Genomic DNA, 18,057 nt, shown 5'->3' with positions numbered 1-18,057 from the left:
ATTTGAAATATAAGTTGTCAATGATTAATGCACTGAATTGCAGTGCTTTAACATATCAACTATAGACTTAAATTAAACTTCGTATTGTTTGTCTTATTGCTGTTTTGTTTACCTTTTAATAAATAAGTACGTATGGTTCCAGGCAGAGATGGATTGTGCAAGGGCATGATGATTATGTGTAATTTTTAAATGCCATTCTAATATTTACTTAATGCATATCGTAGAACAATGTGTGTTACATTTTTTTTGTTCTAGTAGTATATAGTACAATTTTTGCAGTTTTATTTTTATGGTATTATAGTTTATTTAAACAATCTTTAAGATTTTGCAATATAAGTTTTTGTTATTTTGGGTTAATTAATAAGAGGTTAAGGATTTAGTACATCAGTAAAATATGTTCTTTCGAATCGAAATTGTTTTAGCTAATTTTTCTAAGTTTATTAAATAGAATTAAATAATCTTTTTTTTAATTTTTGTATTAGAAAGTTTAAATATTTGTTAAGAATGATTGCGAAATTGATATTCATTCTTAGTGTGGTTATATTAACTGGTAGGTTTTAAAAAAAATAGTTTTTTGTTTAGTTGATTTTAAAATGAATTCAAATTCGCAAATTTTAGTTTAAATATTTTAACAAATTATTTTTTTTAGCAAATGCTCAGCAGTGCCCAACTGGATGGCTCACATTCAATAATTATTGTTGGTATTTCTCTGACCAAGCATTAGGTCATGAAATTGGGATGACTTGGACAGAAGCAGAATCTTGGTGTCAACAAAATGATGGACATTTAGCAAGTTATGCGACTGTAGAAGAAAGAGTATGTTTTATTTTATTTGTTCAAACTCATTGGAATTATAACCACATTAGTTATATTGTTTTCCAAACACAACTTGAACTTCATAATAATAGCAAAATATGTAATTACATAACCTACCAACAAAAAATTTAGTTAAATGTTTTAAATTTTAATACCTGCAAATTTATGCAGATTATTTCTTGGGCATATTATACTCAAATTAATTTTTTTAGGATTGGGCTTACAACAATTATTTAGTGAGATGGGACGATACAAGATGGTGGATTGGTTTAAATGACTTTAAGACTAAAGGGGATTTTCAGTGGACGGATAAAACTCCCTTTGATCCAGCTGTTGCGTAAGTTAAAAATTTACAATTTAATCTAGTACAATTTTCCATGTCACTGTTTTGTAAATTGATAAGTTTTAGGGTTTTTAATTAATGTGTTTTTTTATTGGTAAATGCTATTTAGAAATAAAAGGTCTATATTTTTTGTAGAAAAGGTCTATATTTTATTTTTAAGAGATTGGAAATTTCAAGAACCGAGTGAATCTGGAAAAGAGGATTGTGTGGAGTTATGGATTGATCGACCTTTATATACAGGCCAGTGGAATGATAACAATTGTGATTACGAAAACCCTTTTATTTGCAAAAGACAGCCAGGTTTATATTTGAATAATTGTTTTTAAAACTTAAAATAACATTTGTAGTAAAGATTTTTTTAGTGCTATTTTTACAATTTATGTTAGTATAAATATTTTACAACTTATAAAAGTTATTTTTTTATTTGTTGTACATCGCTTTTGTTTGTTTATAAACGAAGCATGTAACACCTTTTTTTATATATATTTTAAGGTACTTTTGTTAGTTGCCCGGTTGGATGGGAAACTGATGGAAATTCTTGTTATAAAGTGGAACTTGCAGAATTGCAATGGCAAGAGGCAAATGTTCAATGCAGGTACGAAAAAATTGGTTTTGTTAAAATTAAAGAAATGTTCTTAAAACTTTGCATATTTAAATTAAAAGGTTTTTGTTAAATGTTGTACTTGTACTGAAAACTTTCTATTGTTTTTTAAATTGAGGTAAAAAAATTTTTTTTCAAATTTGGATATTAAAATTTGAACTAATTAACAACAATATTGGTCTTAAAAAGTCTTAATATTATTTATTTCAGGTCACAGGGAGCAAATTTAGTATCAATATCATCTTCAACTGAACAAGCTTTTGTAGCTCAGCTGGCATCTGCACAGTATGCTAACATGTGGACAGGTTACTCAGATACTGTAAGAAATATTTGGCTTTACTACTTCTATTTAATTTAATCAAAAAATCTGGTTTTCTTTTGTTTGATTTTTAAAATGTGCCTTAATAACACATAATCAAATTTATACCTTTAATTTTTTTTAAATGTTCAAGTTTTTTAGTTTAATTTGTTTTGTTAACTGGAATGTATTATAACTTATCTTTTTATTAATCTTAACATTAAAGTAAACTTATTTTAATAATGCTTTTTACCTAATTAAAGACTATGTTTGTGCATGTTATGTAGTAAAATCAGTATTAAAGTAATGTATAGTGTTTATATTATGGTTTTGTATTAGTTATGGTGGTGACTATATGTTAGTGTTATTTATTACTTAGTAATACTTTTATGTATTTAGTTTTGATTAGTATTACTAACAAATTATGAAAATTGTAGTCAACTCCAGGGACTTTAACTTGGAGCAATCCAGGAGATTCATCATCTACTTACCAAAGTTGGAGTTCTGGACAACCATCATCACCGTACATTTACATTTGAATATTTTAAATTATAAATAAAAATAGATTTTAAAACATTTTAAATGGCCTAGTTAGAAATTTTGTATGCAATTACATAATTTGTATTTTTAAAAAAGTCCATATATTTAGAACAGTAAAATTAATATATTTCTTTAATTTGATTTTAGATTGCCTTATCAAGGTAGTACATGTGTGTCTCTGTCCCAAGGAAATAATTATTTGTGGACAACTGGAAAATGTAGTCAAGAGTTAAAGTACATTTGTGAAAGGGGATTATCAAGTAGGACAATAAATAAAAAGTCTATAATATATTTAGTTTATTATTTTAAAAAATACCTGTTTTGTTATTTAAAACCGGCAGCGTGGTGTAGTGGTAAGAACACTTGTTACACCACACATGAGGTCATGGGTTCAATCCCCACTAATCTCATGCTGTAGTACCCTTGAGTAAGGCGCTATAAACGGTATGAAATTCTGCTGAGCCAGCACTTAATCAGCAGCATAATTATCGGGCAATTATAATCTATAATATCCCAAACTGCCACAGGCAACTCGACTGGGTCGGAGTAACTTATGTTACTCTATGTTTAAGTTGTGCATTCGACTTTCCCACATCGAGGATAAAGATATATACAAAAAAAAAGTAGTATTTTATAACTTAAAAAATATTTTTATTTTGTTAAAAAAGGAAATTCTTGTCATTTACAGATCGTTGCCCATATGGCTGGATTTTACTTCATGAAAAATGTTACGAATTTGTTATCAATGCAAACCGACTTGCTACCTGGACTACAGCAAATCAATTTTGTCAACTTCAGGGAGCCAAGCTTTTAAAAATTGAAAAGTAAACTCACTTTTTATATTTTACTTTAATTTGACAGTAAAAAAGGTAGGCTATACAGTTTTGAAAAGCCTACCCACTTTTTTGAAATTGAAAAGTTTACTCACATTTACTCTAAAAATGGACTTAAATATTTATTTTAAAAATGGAATTAAATAATATATTTTTTTTAATTTGCAATAAATATTTAAAGGAAGTTGATCTTAATTTTTTTGTTTAAAGTTTGGTTTTTGTTTTAATTTAGTGATGATCAGGAGCTGTATGTAAGCAGTGTACTTCAACATTATCAAGATCTGGGTTTGCAAGAACTCTGGCTTGGAGGCTCCGACATTGGTAATGATGAAACCTACAAATGGGCGGATGGAACTCCTATTACAAAGTTTTATTGGGATGTTAACATGCCAAATTCAGTGGCAGGTAAAGTATAAACATTTTGTTTTGTCTGTGATAAATATCTGGAATATTTAAATACCTCATATATTAATATATTTATTAAACACATGGTACAAGGGTTAAAACTAGGTTTTACTATTTGATTTCTCTTGGTTTGATTCCTGCTTCCTTGTCATAACACTTTCAAGAAATAAACTAGCTTTAAATAATATGAACTCTTTTATAAAATAAAAAGGACAACTAGATTAATATTTAGGTCGTGCTGACTGCTTGAACATATACACTGGAAAAACAACAAACAACTGGGAAACTTCAAGTTGTTTTCATGAACGACCTTATATTTGCGAACTTCCAGAAGGGGCAACATTACCGCCAGGACAAGTTATTACAAGTTTGTTACATTTTTAAACATTTTTTATTTGATTAAATTAAATCTTTTAAACTGTTAAATTTTCTTTTAGTTTTTTAAAGCAATTATAAATTTTACTTTAATAACGTTATAATGAAATTTCTCTCGTGTTAATCTTACCCAATAAATCTTTTATGGGTTTAAATATTTTTTTAGCGGAAGGAAAATGTAATGAGGGATGGCGTCACTTCTTTGGATATTGTTATTATTTTGGAAACTCAGAGAAAATTCAAAGTGCAGCTGCATCAGAGTGTAACAAATTGGGCTCCAGCATGCTTACAAGCATTAACTCTGCAAATGAGGAAAGCTTTATTGTTGGTGGGTTAGGTTTGACTTAAATGTTAAATCCATTTCTGCTACAAACAAATGCCTTTTTATTTTAATTAACATTTTAAGAAAATTTTTTATTTAAATATAACAAAAAAATTGATTTAAAAAAAGATCAATCTTGTTTTAACATTAAAACATTGAATTTTAAGTCTTTTTAATGCTGAATTATTTAAAAGTGATTTATTTTAACAATTGCATTTTTGTAGGTAATATTCAGGCAAACAGTTGGATTGGGTTAACAGCTAATCAAGGATCATACAGTTGGGTAGATGGTTCTCCATTAGGTTTTAGTAATTGGGCTTCAAGTGCATCAAAAACTAATGGTTGTGTTTACATAAAACAATCAGGGACATGGCATGATGAATCCTGTCAAACAGCTCATTACTATGTGTGCAAAACTGAGGAAAGTAAGTACAAATTTAAAATAGTGCAAAAAACTTATATTATCACAAAAAATATATTTGATTTGTTAACATTTTATTATAAATCTTGTATCCGGGATTCATATTTGTTAGTAATAAACATATTAAAAAATCATAGAAGAATCATAAAATTTACATTAATTGTTAAAGTTATATTTTATTTCAGTTCCAACACCAAATGCCACAATACCAACTCCAACAGGAAGTAAGTACATATTTTTACTAGAAATATATTAAACTTATTTACTGGTAAAATTTTTACTTAATTCTGTTATAGCATGTTTAGTGATTTAAATTGTCTTAAGTTTAAATAGTTAAAAATGGTATATATACCTTTATAGATCCTGTAGATGTGGAGAAATGTGGAGGAAATGGATGGTTTTCTCATCCTTCCACAAGCCAGTGCTATTTTGTAAGTTGAACTAAAACATATTTGTTTGTGTTTAACACCTAAAAAATTGTATTTATATTACTATAAAAGCAGTTTTTATACCCTATTTGCAATAAAAAAATATTTGTCTGTTAATGGATGCATTTAAGAATGTAAAAGCATATTTTACCTGAGTGTTTAACAAATTACCAAATAATGTTGTTTTAAGGTGGATGCTATACATGCTCGTACATGGTCTGATTCTCGTTATTCTTGCCAAGTTTTAGGGGGGGAATTGGTTTCGATAAACTCACCAGATGAACAGGCATTAGTACATGGTAACATTATCAAATCTATACTTTTGTTATCAATTTTATATTAGCTAATTTTGTTAAGGACTTTTTAATTTGTATTATGTTTTATTTATTTTAAACCCTAATATTAAATTTTGAACTTTTTTATTATGTTTATTTATTTATATATTTTTTTCGTTTTTAAGCATTTTTAGGTAACATGGCAACAGTTGCGAATGTCTACACAGGAGGAAATGATTTTACAACTTTTGATATTAATTTGGTTGGTTTTGTTGACAATGGATGGATGTGGACTGATGGAACTCCTTTTAATTATATAAACTGGAATTCTGGTAAACTTGTGTTTTAATATTTTCAATTAAGAATTTTAAATAAATATGTAACGACTAATTTTTATATAATAATGAACCTTTAAAATTTTGGATAGGCGAACCCAACAATGCCGATAATGAAGATTGTATGGAAATATTTACTGCAAATGGTTTATGGAATGACTTGAACTGTGGAAATTACCGGCATTACATGTGTGAAAAAACTGGAAACACTAACAATATTGTTGGAGTGGATATAGCTGATAGTGAATGCAAAAGTAATGAAGCATGTTGTTTTAAGTAAGTTTTTCATTAAAAGTTTGTATTATGTTAAATAATAATTAATAAAATTTAGCAAAATTTATTGACGTAGTGCTACTAAAATATGTGTTTAAAATACAATTAGATAGGTATAATAATAAGAAAATATCTAATAGTTAAAGGATTTTTTAATAATTTTCTTTTTCTAGGCATTTAGGTGCAGAAGATGGTGGAGTTTTGCCAGACTCAGCTTTAACAGCCTCGAGTATGAAAAATGAATATTATAATGCTTCTCGAGGTCGTCTTAACACACAAGCCGATGTTATTAATCTCGATGTTAGTTTTTATATTTAAATAATTAAACAAATATTAAGAATAAATTTTAGGCAAAATAAGTATGATGTCCTGTGTTAAAATGTACTCATTTTAGTAGAATAGTTTATTGAATTAATGCATTAAGTGTTTGGTTTATTTATTGGTAGAATGTGAAAATTGGTACAGGTCATGGTGCTTGGGTAAGTAAGGGAAGTGATAAGGAACCTTGGTTGCAAGTCGATTTTGGAACATACACTGAAGTTAAAGGAATAATCACACAGGTAAAATTTTGGAAATTTTAGTGAACTACTAAAGAATTGAAAAAAATGCTTAATTTTTTTGTTTGTTGTATTTGAACAGGGTCGCAATGGAGTCATACAATATACAGAGCGTGAATGGACAAAAACTTTTCAGATCAAGTACAGTCAAGATCCCGACCATTTGGGCGCAAATGTTGTGGATTGGGAATGGTTGTCAGATAGTGATGGAAATCCCATTGTAAGTGTGTTACCCTTTTGATTTATAGTGTATAAGTAGATAATATAAAATTTGGCCTCATAAATAGCAAACAAATGGGGTATATTCTGCTACAGAAATTTAATTGCTATCTGTTATAAAGAGTTTGCAAGGTAAACCATTTTTTATAGATAATATTTAATCTTTTTCTACATTTTTCTACAATTTTTTTGCTTACAGATTTTTGAAGGAAATGGAGATCAAGATACTCAAGTTACTAATCTCTTTCCACGACCCATTATTGCCTTGCACATTCGATGTTATCCAATTACCTACAAAGAAGAGCCTGCTTTGAGACTCGAATACATTGGATGTCGTGCATGTAAGATTCCTAAAAAACTTTAAAATATTTTTTAAACTTTTTAATCTTTAGTTGTTAAGGCGTTTGATTATTTGTATTTACAATTATTTACCTCTTTTTTTAGCTTGTATGTATAAGATTGGAATGAACTCAGGATATATAGCTGATGAAATGATAATAGCTTCAAGTTTAGAAGCTGGAAATAAGGCCACTAATGCAAGACCACCAGTTGACACGAGTATTTAAATAGTTATTGAAATAATTAGTTGCTAAACTTAGTTTAAGTAGAGTATTGATTTAAAACAAAATTTATAGGTTTATTTTTTTTAGTTAAGGAAATAAACATTCTTTGTTTTTACATTGTAATGAAAATTTAATTTTTTTAAACAGAGGAGTGTTTAGCATTTGCAGAAGACACTGGAGCAGATTACAGAGGATGGCTCTCCAAGACTGAATTTGGAATAACTTGTCAGCGTTGGAATTCTCAGGATCCTCAATCTCACGATCGGTATTACAATTTTTTATTTATTTTTGACTTAAAAACTTTTTATTTTTACCTAATATTTTAATGTTAGCACTGATTTTGTTCAGAAGGACCAAATTTATAGTTTTCTTTAATTTTTTAAATTATACTGGTAATTTTACTTAATATAAATTGGTAATGTTTTGTTTACAATTATAATTTTGCACCTTCGAATAATTGTGTTTAATTCTATTAAACCTCTTTAAAAAAATGTCTAATCATTCAAAATTTTAAGCAAAAAAATTGCCAAATTCCAAATTTGAATTTTTTTATTGTATTTTAGGACACCAGAAAACTATCCAGATGCTGGTTTAGTTGGTAATTATTGTAGAAATCCTGATGGGGAACCCAGGCCCTGGTGTTACACTACTAACCCCAATGTAAGATGGCAATTCTGTGCTGTGCCTGTTTGCCCATGTAAGTATATAAAAACCACTTTTTGTTAAAGATGGTATTGTTGTTAAAACCTATTTTTTATTAAAACATGTTCTTATTATTTAAAAATAGCATACACTCCAACTGGTTGGTCTCCACTCTATACTAATACTGGACAATATGTACAAGTTCAATTTCCAGAATTTTACAAGGTAGATTGCAAAACAAAGTTATTAAAATAATTTGTATTGGATTTTCATTGTTTTTGAGATTATGAAAAAAAATGTTTTAAACTGTAAATAATAAGACTAATGAATTTACCTAAATTGATAAAAAATTTATTGCAATATAGAAATAAAATATTTCAGGTTTCTGGAATTACAATATACGGAGATCGAAGCACATACGTTTCCTCCTATGTTGTAATGTTTAGTGATGACGGCTCGTTTTTTACTACCTATGTAAACCAAGTTGGCTCTGAACATGTAAGTATTTTAGCATAACGACTTTTACCAACAATGAATATAAAGGCAACAATCTGTATGGTAATTGTCCTCAAACACATTTTTTTCATGTTTTTACAATTTCAAGGTATCTACGTATAATAAAGCTTAGTTTATGACAAGTCCAAATTAAAGGCCTTTAAAAAAACTGCCACTTGCATTTAGAATTAAATTTTATTTTATTTGTAGATTTTCTTTGGGCTAGATGGTGTAGGAACAGAATTTACTGACATATTGCGTGAACCGATTTCAACTTTATATCTTCGTGTTCAACCAAGAACGTGGGTTGGTGGAAAAATTAAAATGCAATTTGAAGTGAATGGTTGTTATGTAGATCGTCGAATAACTTGTGGTGGTGAGTAATTTTACAATACTGTGAAATGTTTTAAAAAAATTACAAAAAAGTACACTAAAAGTGTTTTTCTTTTTTCAAAAACTAAATTTTTATTCTTTAGAAGAATAAAATATATTACAACCATTTTTATGTTAAATGTAGCTACAAATTTTATGAAAAGCAAATAAATCATAAATGTTATTATTTTGTAGATAAAGCAATTGATTTTGATGAAGATGTGTTTTCAATAACTTGTCCATCTGGTTGTGTTGAAGATTTTGATTCTGGGGCAGTTTATGGAACAACTGTTTACACCGAGGTAACTTGGGATTTTAAACCTGTATTTGATTTTTTTAGCATTTATCTTGTGCACAATTTGGAAGCAAATTAAACTCATTTTTAATAAATTATTTTTACATACTTCAATAATTTTTAGAAAATTTGTTGTTTATTTTATTATTTGCAATAAATAATATTTTAACTTTTTAAATTTTTATTCAAACTTAGCATTCAGCAATTTGTCCAGCTGCAGTACATGCTGGAAGAGTAACAAATGCACATGGTGGTTCTGTTGATATTGTTAAAACTTCTGGTGAAAGCTCTTATGCAGGTTCTTATTCAAACGGAATTCAGTCACAAAGGTTAATTGTTATTTTAATATATTTTAAACATTTTTGTATTTATTATTAAATATACCAACACAACTCTTCTGTGTAATTTTATGCAAATCTTATGTTTTTAGTTATGGAGCTTCCCATCTGTCTTTGACATTTGATGGAAGTGGTAAGTATATCTTTTAAATGAAGTCGTCTACAGAATTCTATTTACGTGTAAATTTATGTTGACTAATTATTTTAACAAATTTTTAAAAAAGGTCAATTAATCCAATTTTTGTCATGTTAGTGTTCAGATGTGAAGAAGGTTGGAAAGCATGGAAAGATCATTGTTATTATATTTCACCCCAAAATGTTTTTAAATCTTGGCATGATGCAAGAGCTGATTGTATTAGCATGGGGGCTGATCTGGTCTCTATTCAATCCTTAGGAGAAAATGATTTGGTTGAACAAATAGTTGTACAAGGAGGTAGATAATATATTGTTTAACTATCTGGCATTTTAATATTCAATTTAAATTTAAATTTTTTTGTTTATTGTACTTGCAACATATACAAAACCGCAAGAAAAATGAACATTGTAATATTTTTATATTAAGACCGGGGTGGCCAGGTATGGATAGGAATGAATGATCTTCAAACACAAAATTATTATGAATGGGCTGATGGAAGTACTGTTACAATGACCAAGTGGAATTGGGGAGAACCTAATGGAAATGTAAGTTCTACGAAAACTCAATAAGTTTGCATGTTGTTTCAAAAACCTAAATTTATTAATTTATTGAAATATGCTTTTTTTAGGGTCTTGTTTGTTAACTTTTTTACATTTTTTAATCGTTAGTTTATTTATAATAAATAATTTTTTAAAGGGTTTCTGAGTTTTATATTTTTTAAATACCATCTATAATTATCAGTTTAAAAGGAATTTATTTTAGTAAGTATATAATTAAATGCCAACAGGGTGAAAGATGTGTTCAAATTTATCGCTTGCAAGGATATTGGAATGACAAGCGCTGTGATGCAGAACATCCTTATGTTTGCAAAATGGAAAAGGAGAAATTGCCTCCACTGTCACCTGATGATGTAATAATAGATGAAGGCTGTGAGGCTGGATGGACTGGTTTTGGTAATCCTATGTTTTTATTTTTTGCCAAGTTTTTTATTATGGGGCTTGGTTGGACAACAACAAAAAATTTCAAGTCAAATAAATTAAAAATTTTTTTTTAACAATTTATATTAAATTTAAAACTTCTTTAAATCTAAAAAGTTTGATGAGTTTTAGAAACTTTAAATATATTGCATTGTTTGATAAATTATGTAACTGATTGGCTTTGTATTTAGGTTCATCTTGTTATCGAGCAAGTACAGATATCTTCATGTTTATTTATGCAAACAGATTATGTGAAGAAAGTGGGGCAAAATTAGTCAGTATTCATGATTATACCGAACAGGCATTTGTACACGCCCTTGTAAGTTTTAAGTATTAACATTAATCTGTTTGATGCTATAAAAAATAATATACATCTAGGTAAATAAAATTTTAACATTTGGATTATGTTAGCATTTTCTTTGGTATTTGAATTGTTTGATTTGTCATGCTTTGGTAAAGTTCAATGAGATTAAAACTTATCCTTGATCAATATCTACTTTTAGGTAACAAACACTATACCACCATTACTTGGTTACACTGCATGGATAGGTTTGGCAGCTAAGAATGCAGAGGGTGGAGATCTTTATTATACTTGGGAATCTGGTGAACCTGTAACTTACACACACTGGGACACTAATGAACCAGGTTAGATCGGTAGTAGTAAAAATATATTTTTTATTAAAATAATTATTGCTTAGATTAAAATAAAACTATTTTGTTTCTAGAGGTCAGATTTTCTTGTGCTATTCCATTTGTATACCAAGGTATAACTTTCTATGAATGTACAACATATGATCCTCCATTTGTAGCTGGAATAGTTGATTCACCATGGTGTAGTATCGATCCAGTTTTTAATGGAAGATGGATTAGCTGTGGCACTGGGGATGAATATGGTTGCACTTATCTTAATGATCAAACTGGTGAATAAAAAATTAAAAAATATTTATCTGTATATGTTCTAAGAAATACAGGTTTAAAATCTCAAGTTACCTCTATTAATGATTTTTGTATACGACTTTAGCCTTTTTAAAGTAGCGTTTGATATAGGTTAAGTACCTAAGCATCAAGCAGTGCTTTAGCTATATCAAATATTTAATGCATTTTAGGTTTATGGACTATTGATATTTGTGGCCAAAATAGATATTATGTTTGTGAAAAAGACAGAGTGGGTTACACACAACCAGTTGTCACAACGCCAAGCACAAGTGGATCATGTAGTGAGGGTTGGGATGGTGATATAAACTCTCCTAGTTGTTATCAGGTCATTTATAAATATCTAAAAGTGTCTTGGTGTGTTTTATTTTTTTTATTGTTAAAAATCTAATACCAGGTTTTATATTTTAGTCAACATTAAACCGTATTTGTGATCATATATATACACTTAAATACCTCTTTATTTTGAGATTATTTACCTGTATTCAACTGAAGAATGGATCCATTCGATTTTTTTTATGTAGATTGCGATCTTAAAACTCATAGAAGTTAAAATTTAGCCTTTTAATATAATCATTTTAACAGTTTGATTTTATTTTTATATATGTATTTGATAACTAAAATTCCCCAAACCTAACAATAATTTTTAAATTTGTTATCTGTAACAGATTAATGAGTACTCAGATGAAGATAGAAAATATAGATTGACCTGGAGTGGCGCACGAGATTATTGTCGGGCACAGGGGGCAGATTTGGTTTCTGTTCACAGTTCTGGTGAAACTGAAGCAATAGTTAAACTTGTAACAGCCAAAGCAGTTTATTCTTGGACTTATTTTTGGATCGGACTTAACAATGTTGGAGTAGATGCTGGTTATTCATGGACCGATGGTATAATATAAACTTCAACATTTTTAAATTTTTTAATATGGAATTGTTAATTAAGTTTGGCATACACCATATGTTTTTTTGTAAATAAAACAAAGCTATGTTAAAAGTTATAATTAAAAGTTTTCTTTTGTATTGCTGTTTTTTGTAAACTAAACATTGAACTTTTTTAAGGTACACCAGTGTCTTATACCTATTGGTCAGATGGGGAGCCCAATAATCATCAAGGAACTGAAAATTGTGTGGAAACTCAGTTTTATGATACATATGGAGGGTAAGTAATATTGTTTTTAGATAGCATTTATTGGATGTTTTTGCATAAGATTTACGTAGTTTTTTGCAAAAAAACATAAATAAACTTTTTTACAATAATATTGGTTCTTAAACCTTGAAGCATGCATTTAAATTTATATTTAATTCATAGTTGGAACGATTTAAATTGCGATGCACTTCGAAATTTTATTTGCAAAATCCAGAAGGACAAAATACCATCAACCACACCAGGACTACCACCTCCATTAGGAAAAGAAGATCCTGCTGCTTGTGGTTCTGATGAAACATGGGTTAGTTCTAAATACTATATTTCCACTTAAACTTATGTTATAATATAGGCTTTGGATCTCAAATAAATATGTATGTTTAACTGAAAATATTTATTAAACAAAAACTAAAATATGTTAAAACAGTTTTGATTTACTTGTAGATTATATTAAAATATGTTTTTTAAATTTTAATGAAAATGGTCATCATTTTATAGATTCGCTATACAACCCAAATTTCTGACACAGTTACATCTGATAAATGTTATTTGTTTATCGACGAAGCACAAAAGGGATGGAATTCTGCAGAAAATTTTTGTGTTCAAAAAGGAGGACATCTTGTTGCTATACACAGCACTGACGAAAATAAGTTTATTTTAAGCAGAGCTGCGCATACACAAGCATCTAGTTTATGGATTGGACTAAGGGCAAGTAAAATAATTAAATCCATATTCAATATCTTTTTTGTTGTGTTGCTAAAGTTAATTTTTGTATTTTTTTTGTTAATCAAACCCTGATTAAGGTTCAGAAGATTTTTTAAAACATTTTTTTTTAAATATTTTCCATGGCAGGATATAGGTGGTAGGTCGTTTTATTGGTCTGATGGTACTCCAATGGACTTCATTAACTGGGCACCCGGCGAACCTAACAATTGGCAAGATAGTGAAGGTAAATGTTATAAAATTAGAAGGAGTTCAATTGCAAATTGAGAAATATTGAACAAAAGAAAAAAAAATGATAAATTTCAATTAAGGTTGTGTTCAGTTATCACCTTATGGTGGGTTATGGAATGATGATAATTGTGGAAAAGCTTATGGATATGTCTGTGAAAAGTTGTTGGGGAGCACGGGGCAAACACCACCTCCCCCTATACCTGTAACAGGAAACTGCCCTGAGGGTAATTTAAATTATTCAAAGTATTTAAAAATTACAGGTGGTGATAATAATATTCACCCTTAAGTTTTGGCAAGGAATGTATGCTAACTACACAAATTAATATACAAAATTTATAACACTTTCAGGATATACTTTGTATGGCAATGCATGTTACTTTGTCCCATCTGATGTAACTTACTCTTGGTTTGATGCAAAGGAATGGTGTACCAACAATTCTGCTCAACTTGTTTCAATTCGCAACGAATATGAACAAGTATAAATTGAATTATCATTATTAAAGTTTTTTAGTTTATTTTAAACAAAACTCCAAGCAAGCAATTTTAAATGTTTTTCTAATTTTTAGGCATTTTTGGTTAACTATTTATGGTCCAAAGGATTAGCTTTTTGGATAGGCTTAACCGATTTCAATACCCAATCAGGAAACTTCGTTTGGTCTGATCAAAGTGAAGTTGTTTATACAAATTGGTCGCCAGGAGAACCTAACAGTAACTTAGTAAGTCTCATTTGTTTTATTTCAAATTGTTCTGTTATTTATCAATTTATATACAAGACATTGTGTTTTAAAATATAATTCAAATGTTTTTATTTATATGTTTCAATGAGATTTAATTTAAAACATTGCAGGAAGGGTGTGCCGAAATAAAAGTTGATTCAAGTAGCGGAGGCTCGTGGAACGATCTTGATTGTTCATATACCTTAAACTTCGTGTGTTATGTTCCAAGAAGTGACTTAATTGCAGAACCACCTGCTACTCCAAGTCCTTTAGGTTGTAGGGATGGGTATGTGGCATCAGAAGCAGGTCAAGCTTGTTTCAAAGCATTCACATCTGAACCAAAATCTTGGCAGGAGGCAAGAGTATCTTGTCAGGCTGAAGGTAGGTCGTATTTTTTTATGCTTTTTATTATAAAATAAATAATATGTAAGTGTTTGTTAAGCGTTTAGGAGTACGTAGCTGTTAACCACTAATACTTTGTTGATATTATTAAGTTTAATTTACATTTTGTGTTACTTAATTGCTTTCAGGCGCAAACTTTGATTTGGCAAGTATCACTGATATTTATACAAACAGTTTACTGAAAAGTTGGTTTTATCAAAATGTTCAAAATGAAGTTTGGCTAGGAATGACATTCACTGAGGTAAACAACTTTTACTGAAGCCTACAGAGTTTTTGTAAGGATCTTATAAACTAACCAATTATGTGTGTAGCTTGAAAATGCGCTCGATGTTACGTTTTCTTGGATTGATGGTTGGCCAGTTTATTACACAAATTGGGCTCTCGATGAACCCATGACTGAGGTTACTAGTACTGGAAGTGGATGTGTTTACATGAAAACGTAAATATAAAGTTGGAAAGTAAAAAATAGGCTCATACTTAAAATAAATTATTGAATAAGTTTTTTACTAGTACATTAAAGTAAATTTTACAAAAATATAATTTAGAGATGGAACTTGGGCTGCTTTGCCACTAGAAGATGGTGTCAATACTTGCATGACAGCCAAGAACTACGTCTGCAAGCAAACATTAGGAACCATTCCAACAACCATAGCACCTGGTGAAGGAAGTTGCGATGTTGGTTTCTTTCCTTATGGGCAATCTTGCTACAAAGTTGAGGTAATAGAAAAAGAGGGATTATAATATATGCTAATCAATAGCCCACCCTGCCGTCATTTTTATTAGCGTAATATGGTCGCAACTTGCTAAAACTGGCAGTTTTATTTATTTTGTAGGCCTATAAATTGAAACCTTATATGTATATATATAACGTTTACTAGGCTTTATTATATATAGATTGAAAGTCAGCTTTAAATTAAAAATGAAATGCTGAAACACATAATTTAAAATATCATTTTTTGATTTAAAAGCTTGGCATTGTGGACGAAAACACAAGATCTTGGTATGAAGCAACATATGCTTGTAAAGATAGGGGAGCTACGTTGGCTAGTTTTCATAGTAGAGATGAAGTTGACGCAATCATTGCAGCAATCGACGGCAAAACTTCGCACAACTTGTTTATTGGGTTGTCCAGCAACGGATTTGGTAAATTTACATTTTTCTCCTTATAAATAGCGTCTTAACACTTTTTTATTTGTAATTGATTTTTTTTCTAAAACATCAATGATCTTTTTTTCACTAAGCAATATTATTAGCTAAATAATATTATCATAAATTTGCAAAAGCAACTCAAGGAAGGCCGATATATCAAATTTTACTGCTTGATAACATATTAAATTGTTTTTTTGAAAAAAATTGTTAAACTTTGTAAGTGATTTAAGTCTAAATACATATCGTAATAGCTTACTTAAACATGCAATATTTAACTAATCACAGATGGGTGGAAATGGTTAGACGAAACGCCGGCTAATTTTTTTAACTGGGGAAGTTTCGAACCAAATGGGGATGGTGGGGAGAACTGTGTTGAAATGTACCCCTGGGATGGAACATGGAATGATATCGATTGTTTTGTTAAAAGGGGATATGTGTGCAAGGCGCCACAAGGTGGGGATATTTTTTTTTAAATCCACGGAATTTATATTTAGATTTTACTTTTTTTTCTGTAATAATTTTTGAAGATGCTTAAAAACTACTTATAATGTAATCATATTATTAAATATAAATCTAGCAAAAAAGTTTTGATTTATTTTTTATGGCATTTCATTTTTGTTACAGCTTTTACAAGATGTAATATACCAAACCAATTTCGATCGGATTGTGGATATTCAGGTATAGACGAACATTATTGTGTATCTGTAAGAGGTTGTTGCTGGGATCCTACATTTGCCAGTGAAAACGTTAGTGGATGCTTTTATCCAGAAGGTAAGTTCTATTTAAAAGATTTGTTGTCAGATGGTAGTTAAGTTTCAGTTAAGGTAGAATATACCATAATATTATTATTGCCATCTTCAAAAATCCTTGTTTTATTATTTGTATTATTGAATTTTATAAATTTGTTAGATGTTGTCATTGGACCATCTGGAATTCCAATACCCGACCCTGACGACCCAGTTCCAATTGAAGGTTTATCTTCTGGTGCAATCGCTGGTATTATTATTGGTTTATTGATCTTGGTCGCTGTGATAGTAGTTGGGGTAGTTTTGTATATGAAACCTTCAGGAAAATCTTTCAGTGCGCCAAGTCTGCCTTCTTTTACAAACACCTTTAAGAAATCCAATGAAAAACCAGTACCCGGAGGTTTTGATAATCCTATGGCAGGAGAGGTAAAAGTTTGCGATTTTTTTTAAATAAAAAGTGCATGCCATAATAACTTATGCCATAAGCTGCATGTTACAGCCAAGTTTAAGTTTTTAAAGATATATCTTAAATACAGATTAAACCCAGGGTTTTGTGGACAAAAAAACATAACGCTATGATCACAATACTGTTTTAATATATTATATCTAGCTTAATTCCTGTCAAGTTGGATTTTAGTAGGTTTAAAGTTAACGTTTTTTCAACTGTATTTAAGCAATATTATAAACTATTGTATTATTTTTTAGGAATACACAGCATAAAGTGGAGTTGCCAAACTTCTACCGTTGTTTTATAAATCTCTTACTTTCATCAATGTATTTAACAAATGTACATAAATTAACCAAATTATTAAAGTATTTGATTACCTCTCTTTATTTTTGAGTAATTTGTGATTATGTACTTTTTAAGTTTATCAAAAAACTTATACTTTATAATTTTGTTTTAAATTTCTAATTCTCTGTTCGATGAATGTGCTTATCAAAATATCTTTTTCTCACTTGCCCTGTACATTCTTTAACCGTTGGGTCATAAAAATAAAAATGTTTAAAATTAATTAAATTATTTTTTTATGACGCCCGTATCAAATCTTATTCATCCAAAATAATTTTTTGTTTTATTGCTAAAAGGTAAGTTTTTATTTTTAGTAAAATGAATAATTGCTCTACTATTGTAAACTAATATTTTTATATATTTT

General features: G+C 29.1%; 1 protein-coding gene across 1 annotated transcript; it reads left to right on the top strand.

Annotated features, from left to right (window-relative positions):
- The first annotated feature begins 504 nt into the window (after positions 1 to 504).
- Positions 505 to 17,623, top strand: LOC145742394 (uncharacterized). The gene is made up of 55 exons (XM_082560174.1): positions 505 to 550; positions 650 to 816; positions 1,029 to 1,145; positions 1,300 to 1,459; positions 1,652 to 1,754; positions 1,971 to 2,079; positions 2,496 to 2,581; positions 2,746 to 2,858; positions 3,287 to 3,422; positions 3,664 to 3,836; positions 4,069 to 4,203; positions 4,378 to 4,539; positions 4,758 to 4,958; positions 5,140 to 5,178; positions 5,315 to 5,385; positions 5,573 to 5,681; positions 5,843 to 5,989; positions 6,085 to 6,268; positions 6,439 to 6,565; positions 6,712 to 6,825; positions 6,905 to 7,042; positions 7,241 to 7,382; positions 7,486 to 7,599; positions 7,752 to 7,869; positions 8,168 to 8,301; positions 8,392 to 8,471; positions 8,628 to 8,744; positions 8,952 to 9,117; positions 9,309 to 9,415; positions 9,604 to 9,737; positions 9,839 to 9,879; positions 10,000 to 10,179; positions 10,309 to 10,427; positions 10,670 to 10,835; positions 11,051 to 11,178; positions 11,363 to 11,504; positions 11,585 to 11,779; positions 11,966 to 12,120; positions 12,461 to 12,680; positions 12,852 to 12,951; positions 13,102 to 13,240; positions 13,435 to 13,644; positions 13,789 to 13,885; positions 13,971 to 14,114; positions 14,239 to 14,366; positions 14,457 to 14,606; positions 14,738 to 14,987; positions 15,137 to 15,249; positions 15,320 to 15,447; positions 15,554 to 15,725; positions 15,977 to 16,151; positions 16,443 to 16,610; positions 16,782 to 16,928; positions 17,067 to 17,329; positions 17,609 to 17,623. The coding sequence occupies exons 1-55, from the start codon at positions 505 to 507 to the stop codon at positions 17,621 to 17,623; spliced, it is 7,494 nt and encodes a 2,497-aa protein (XP_082416300.1).
- The last annotated feature ends 434 nt before the right edge of the window (positions 17,624 to 18,057 follow it).

This window comes from Corella eumyota, chromosome 2, assembly GCF_963082875.1.
Source record: "Corella eumyota chromosome 2, kaCorEumy4.1, whole genome shotgun sequence".
In the NCBI taxonomy this organism is placed as follows: domain Eukaryota; kingdom Metazoa; phylum Chordata; class Ascidiacea; order Phlebobranchia; family Corellidae; genus Corella; species Corella eumyota.
This window is presented reverse-complemented; position numbering and strand designations above follow the sequence as displayed.

Coding starts and splice junctions, on each gene's coding strand:
- LOC145742394 (XM_082560174.1), top strand. CDS start 505: ATGATTGCGAAATTGATATTCATTCTTAGTGTGGTTATATTAACTG. Junction 6,269..6,438: donor AATGAAGCATGTTGTTTTAA/GTAAGTTTTTCA, acceptor TTCTTTTTCTAG/GCATTTAGGTGCAGAAGATG. Junction 7,870..8,167: donor GATCCTCAATCTCACGATCG/GTATTACAATTT, acceptor ATTGTATTTTAG/GACACCAGAAAACTATCCAG.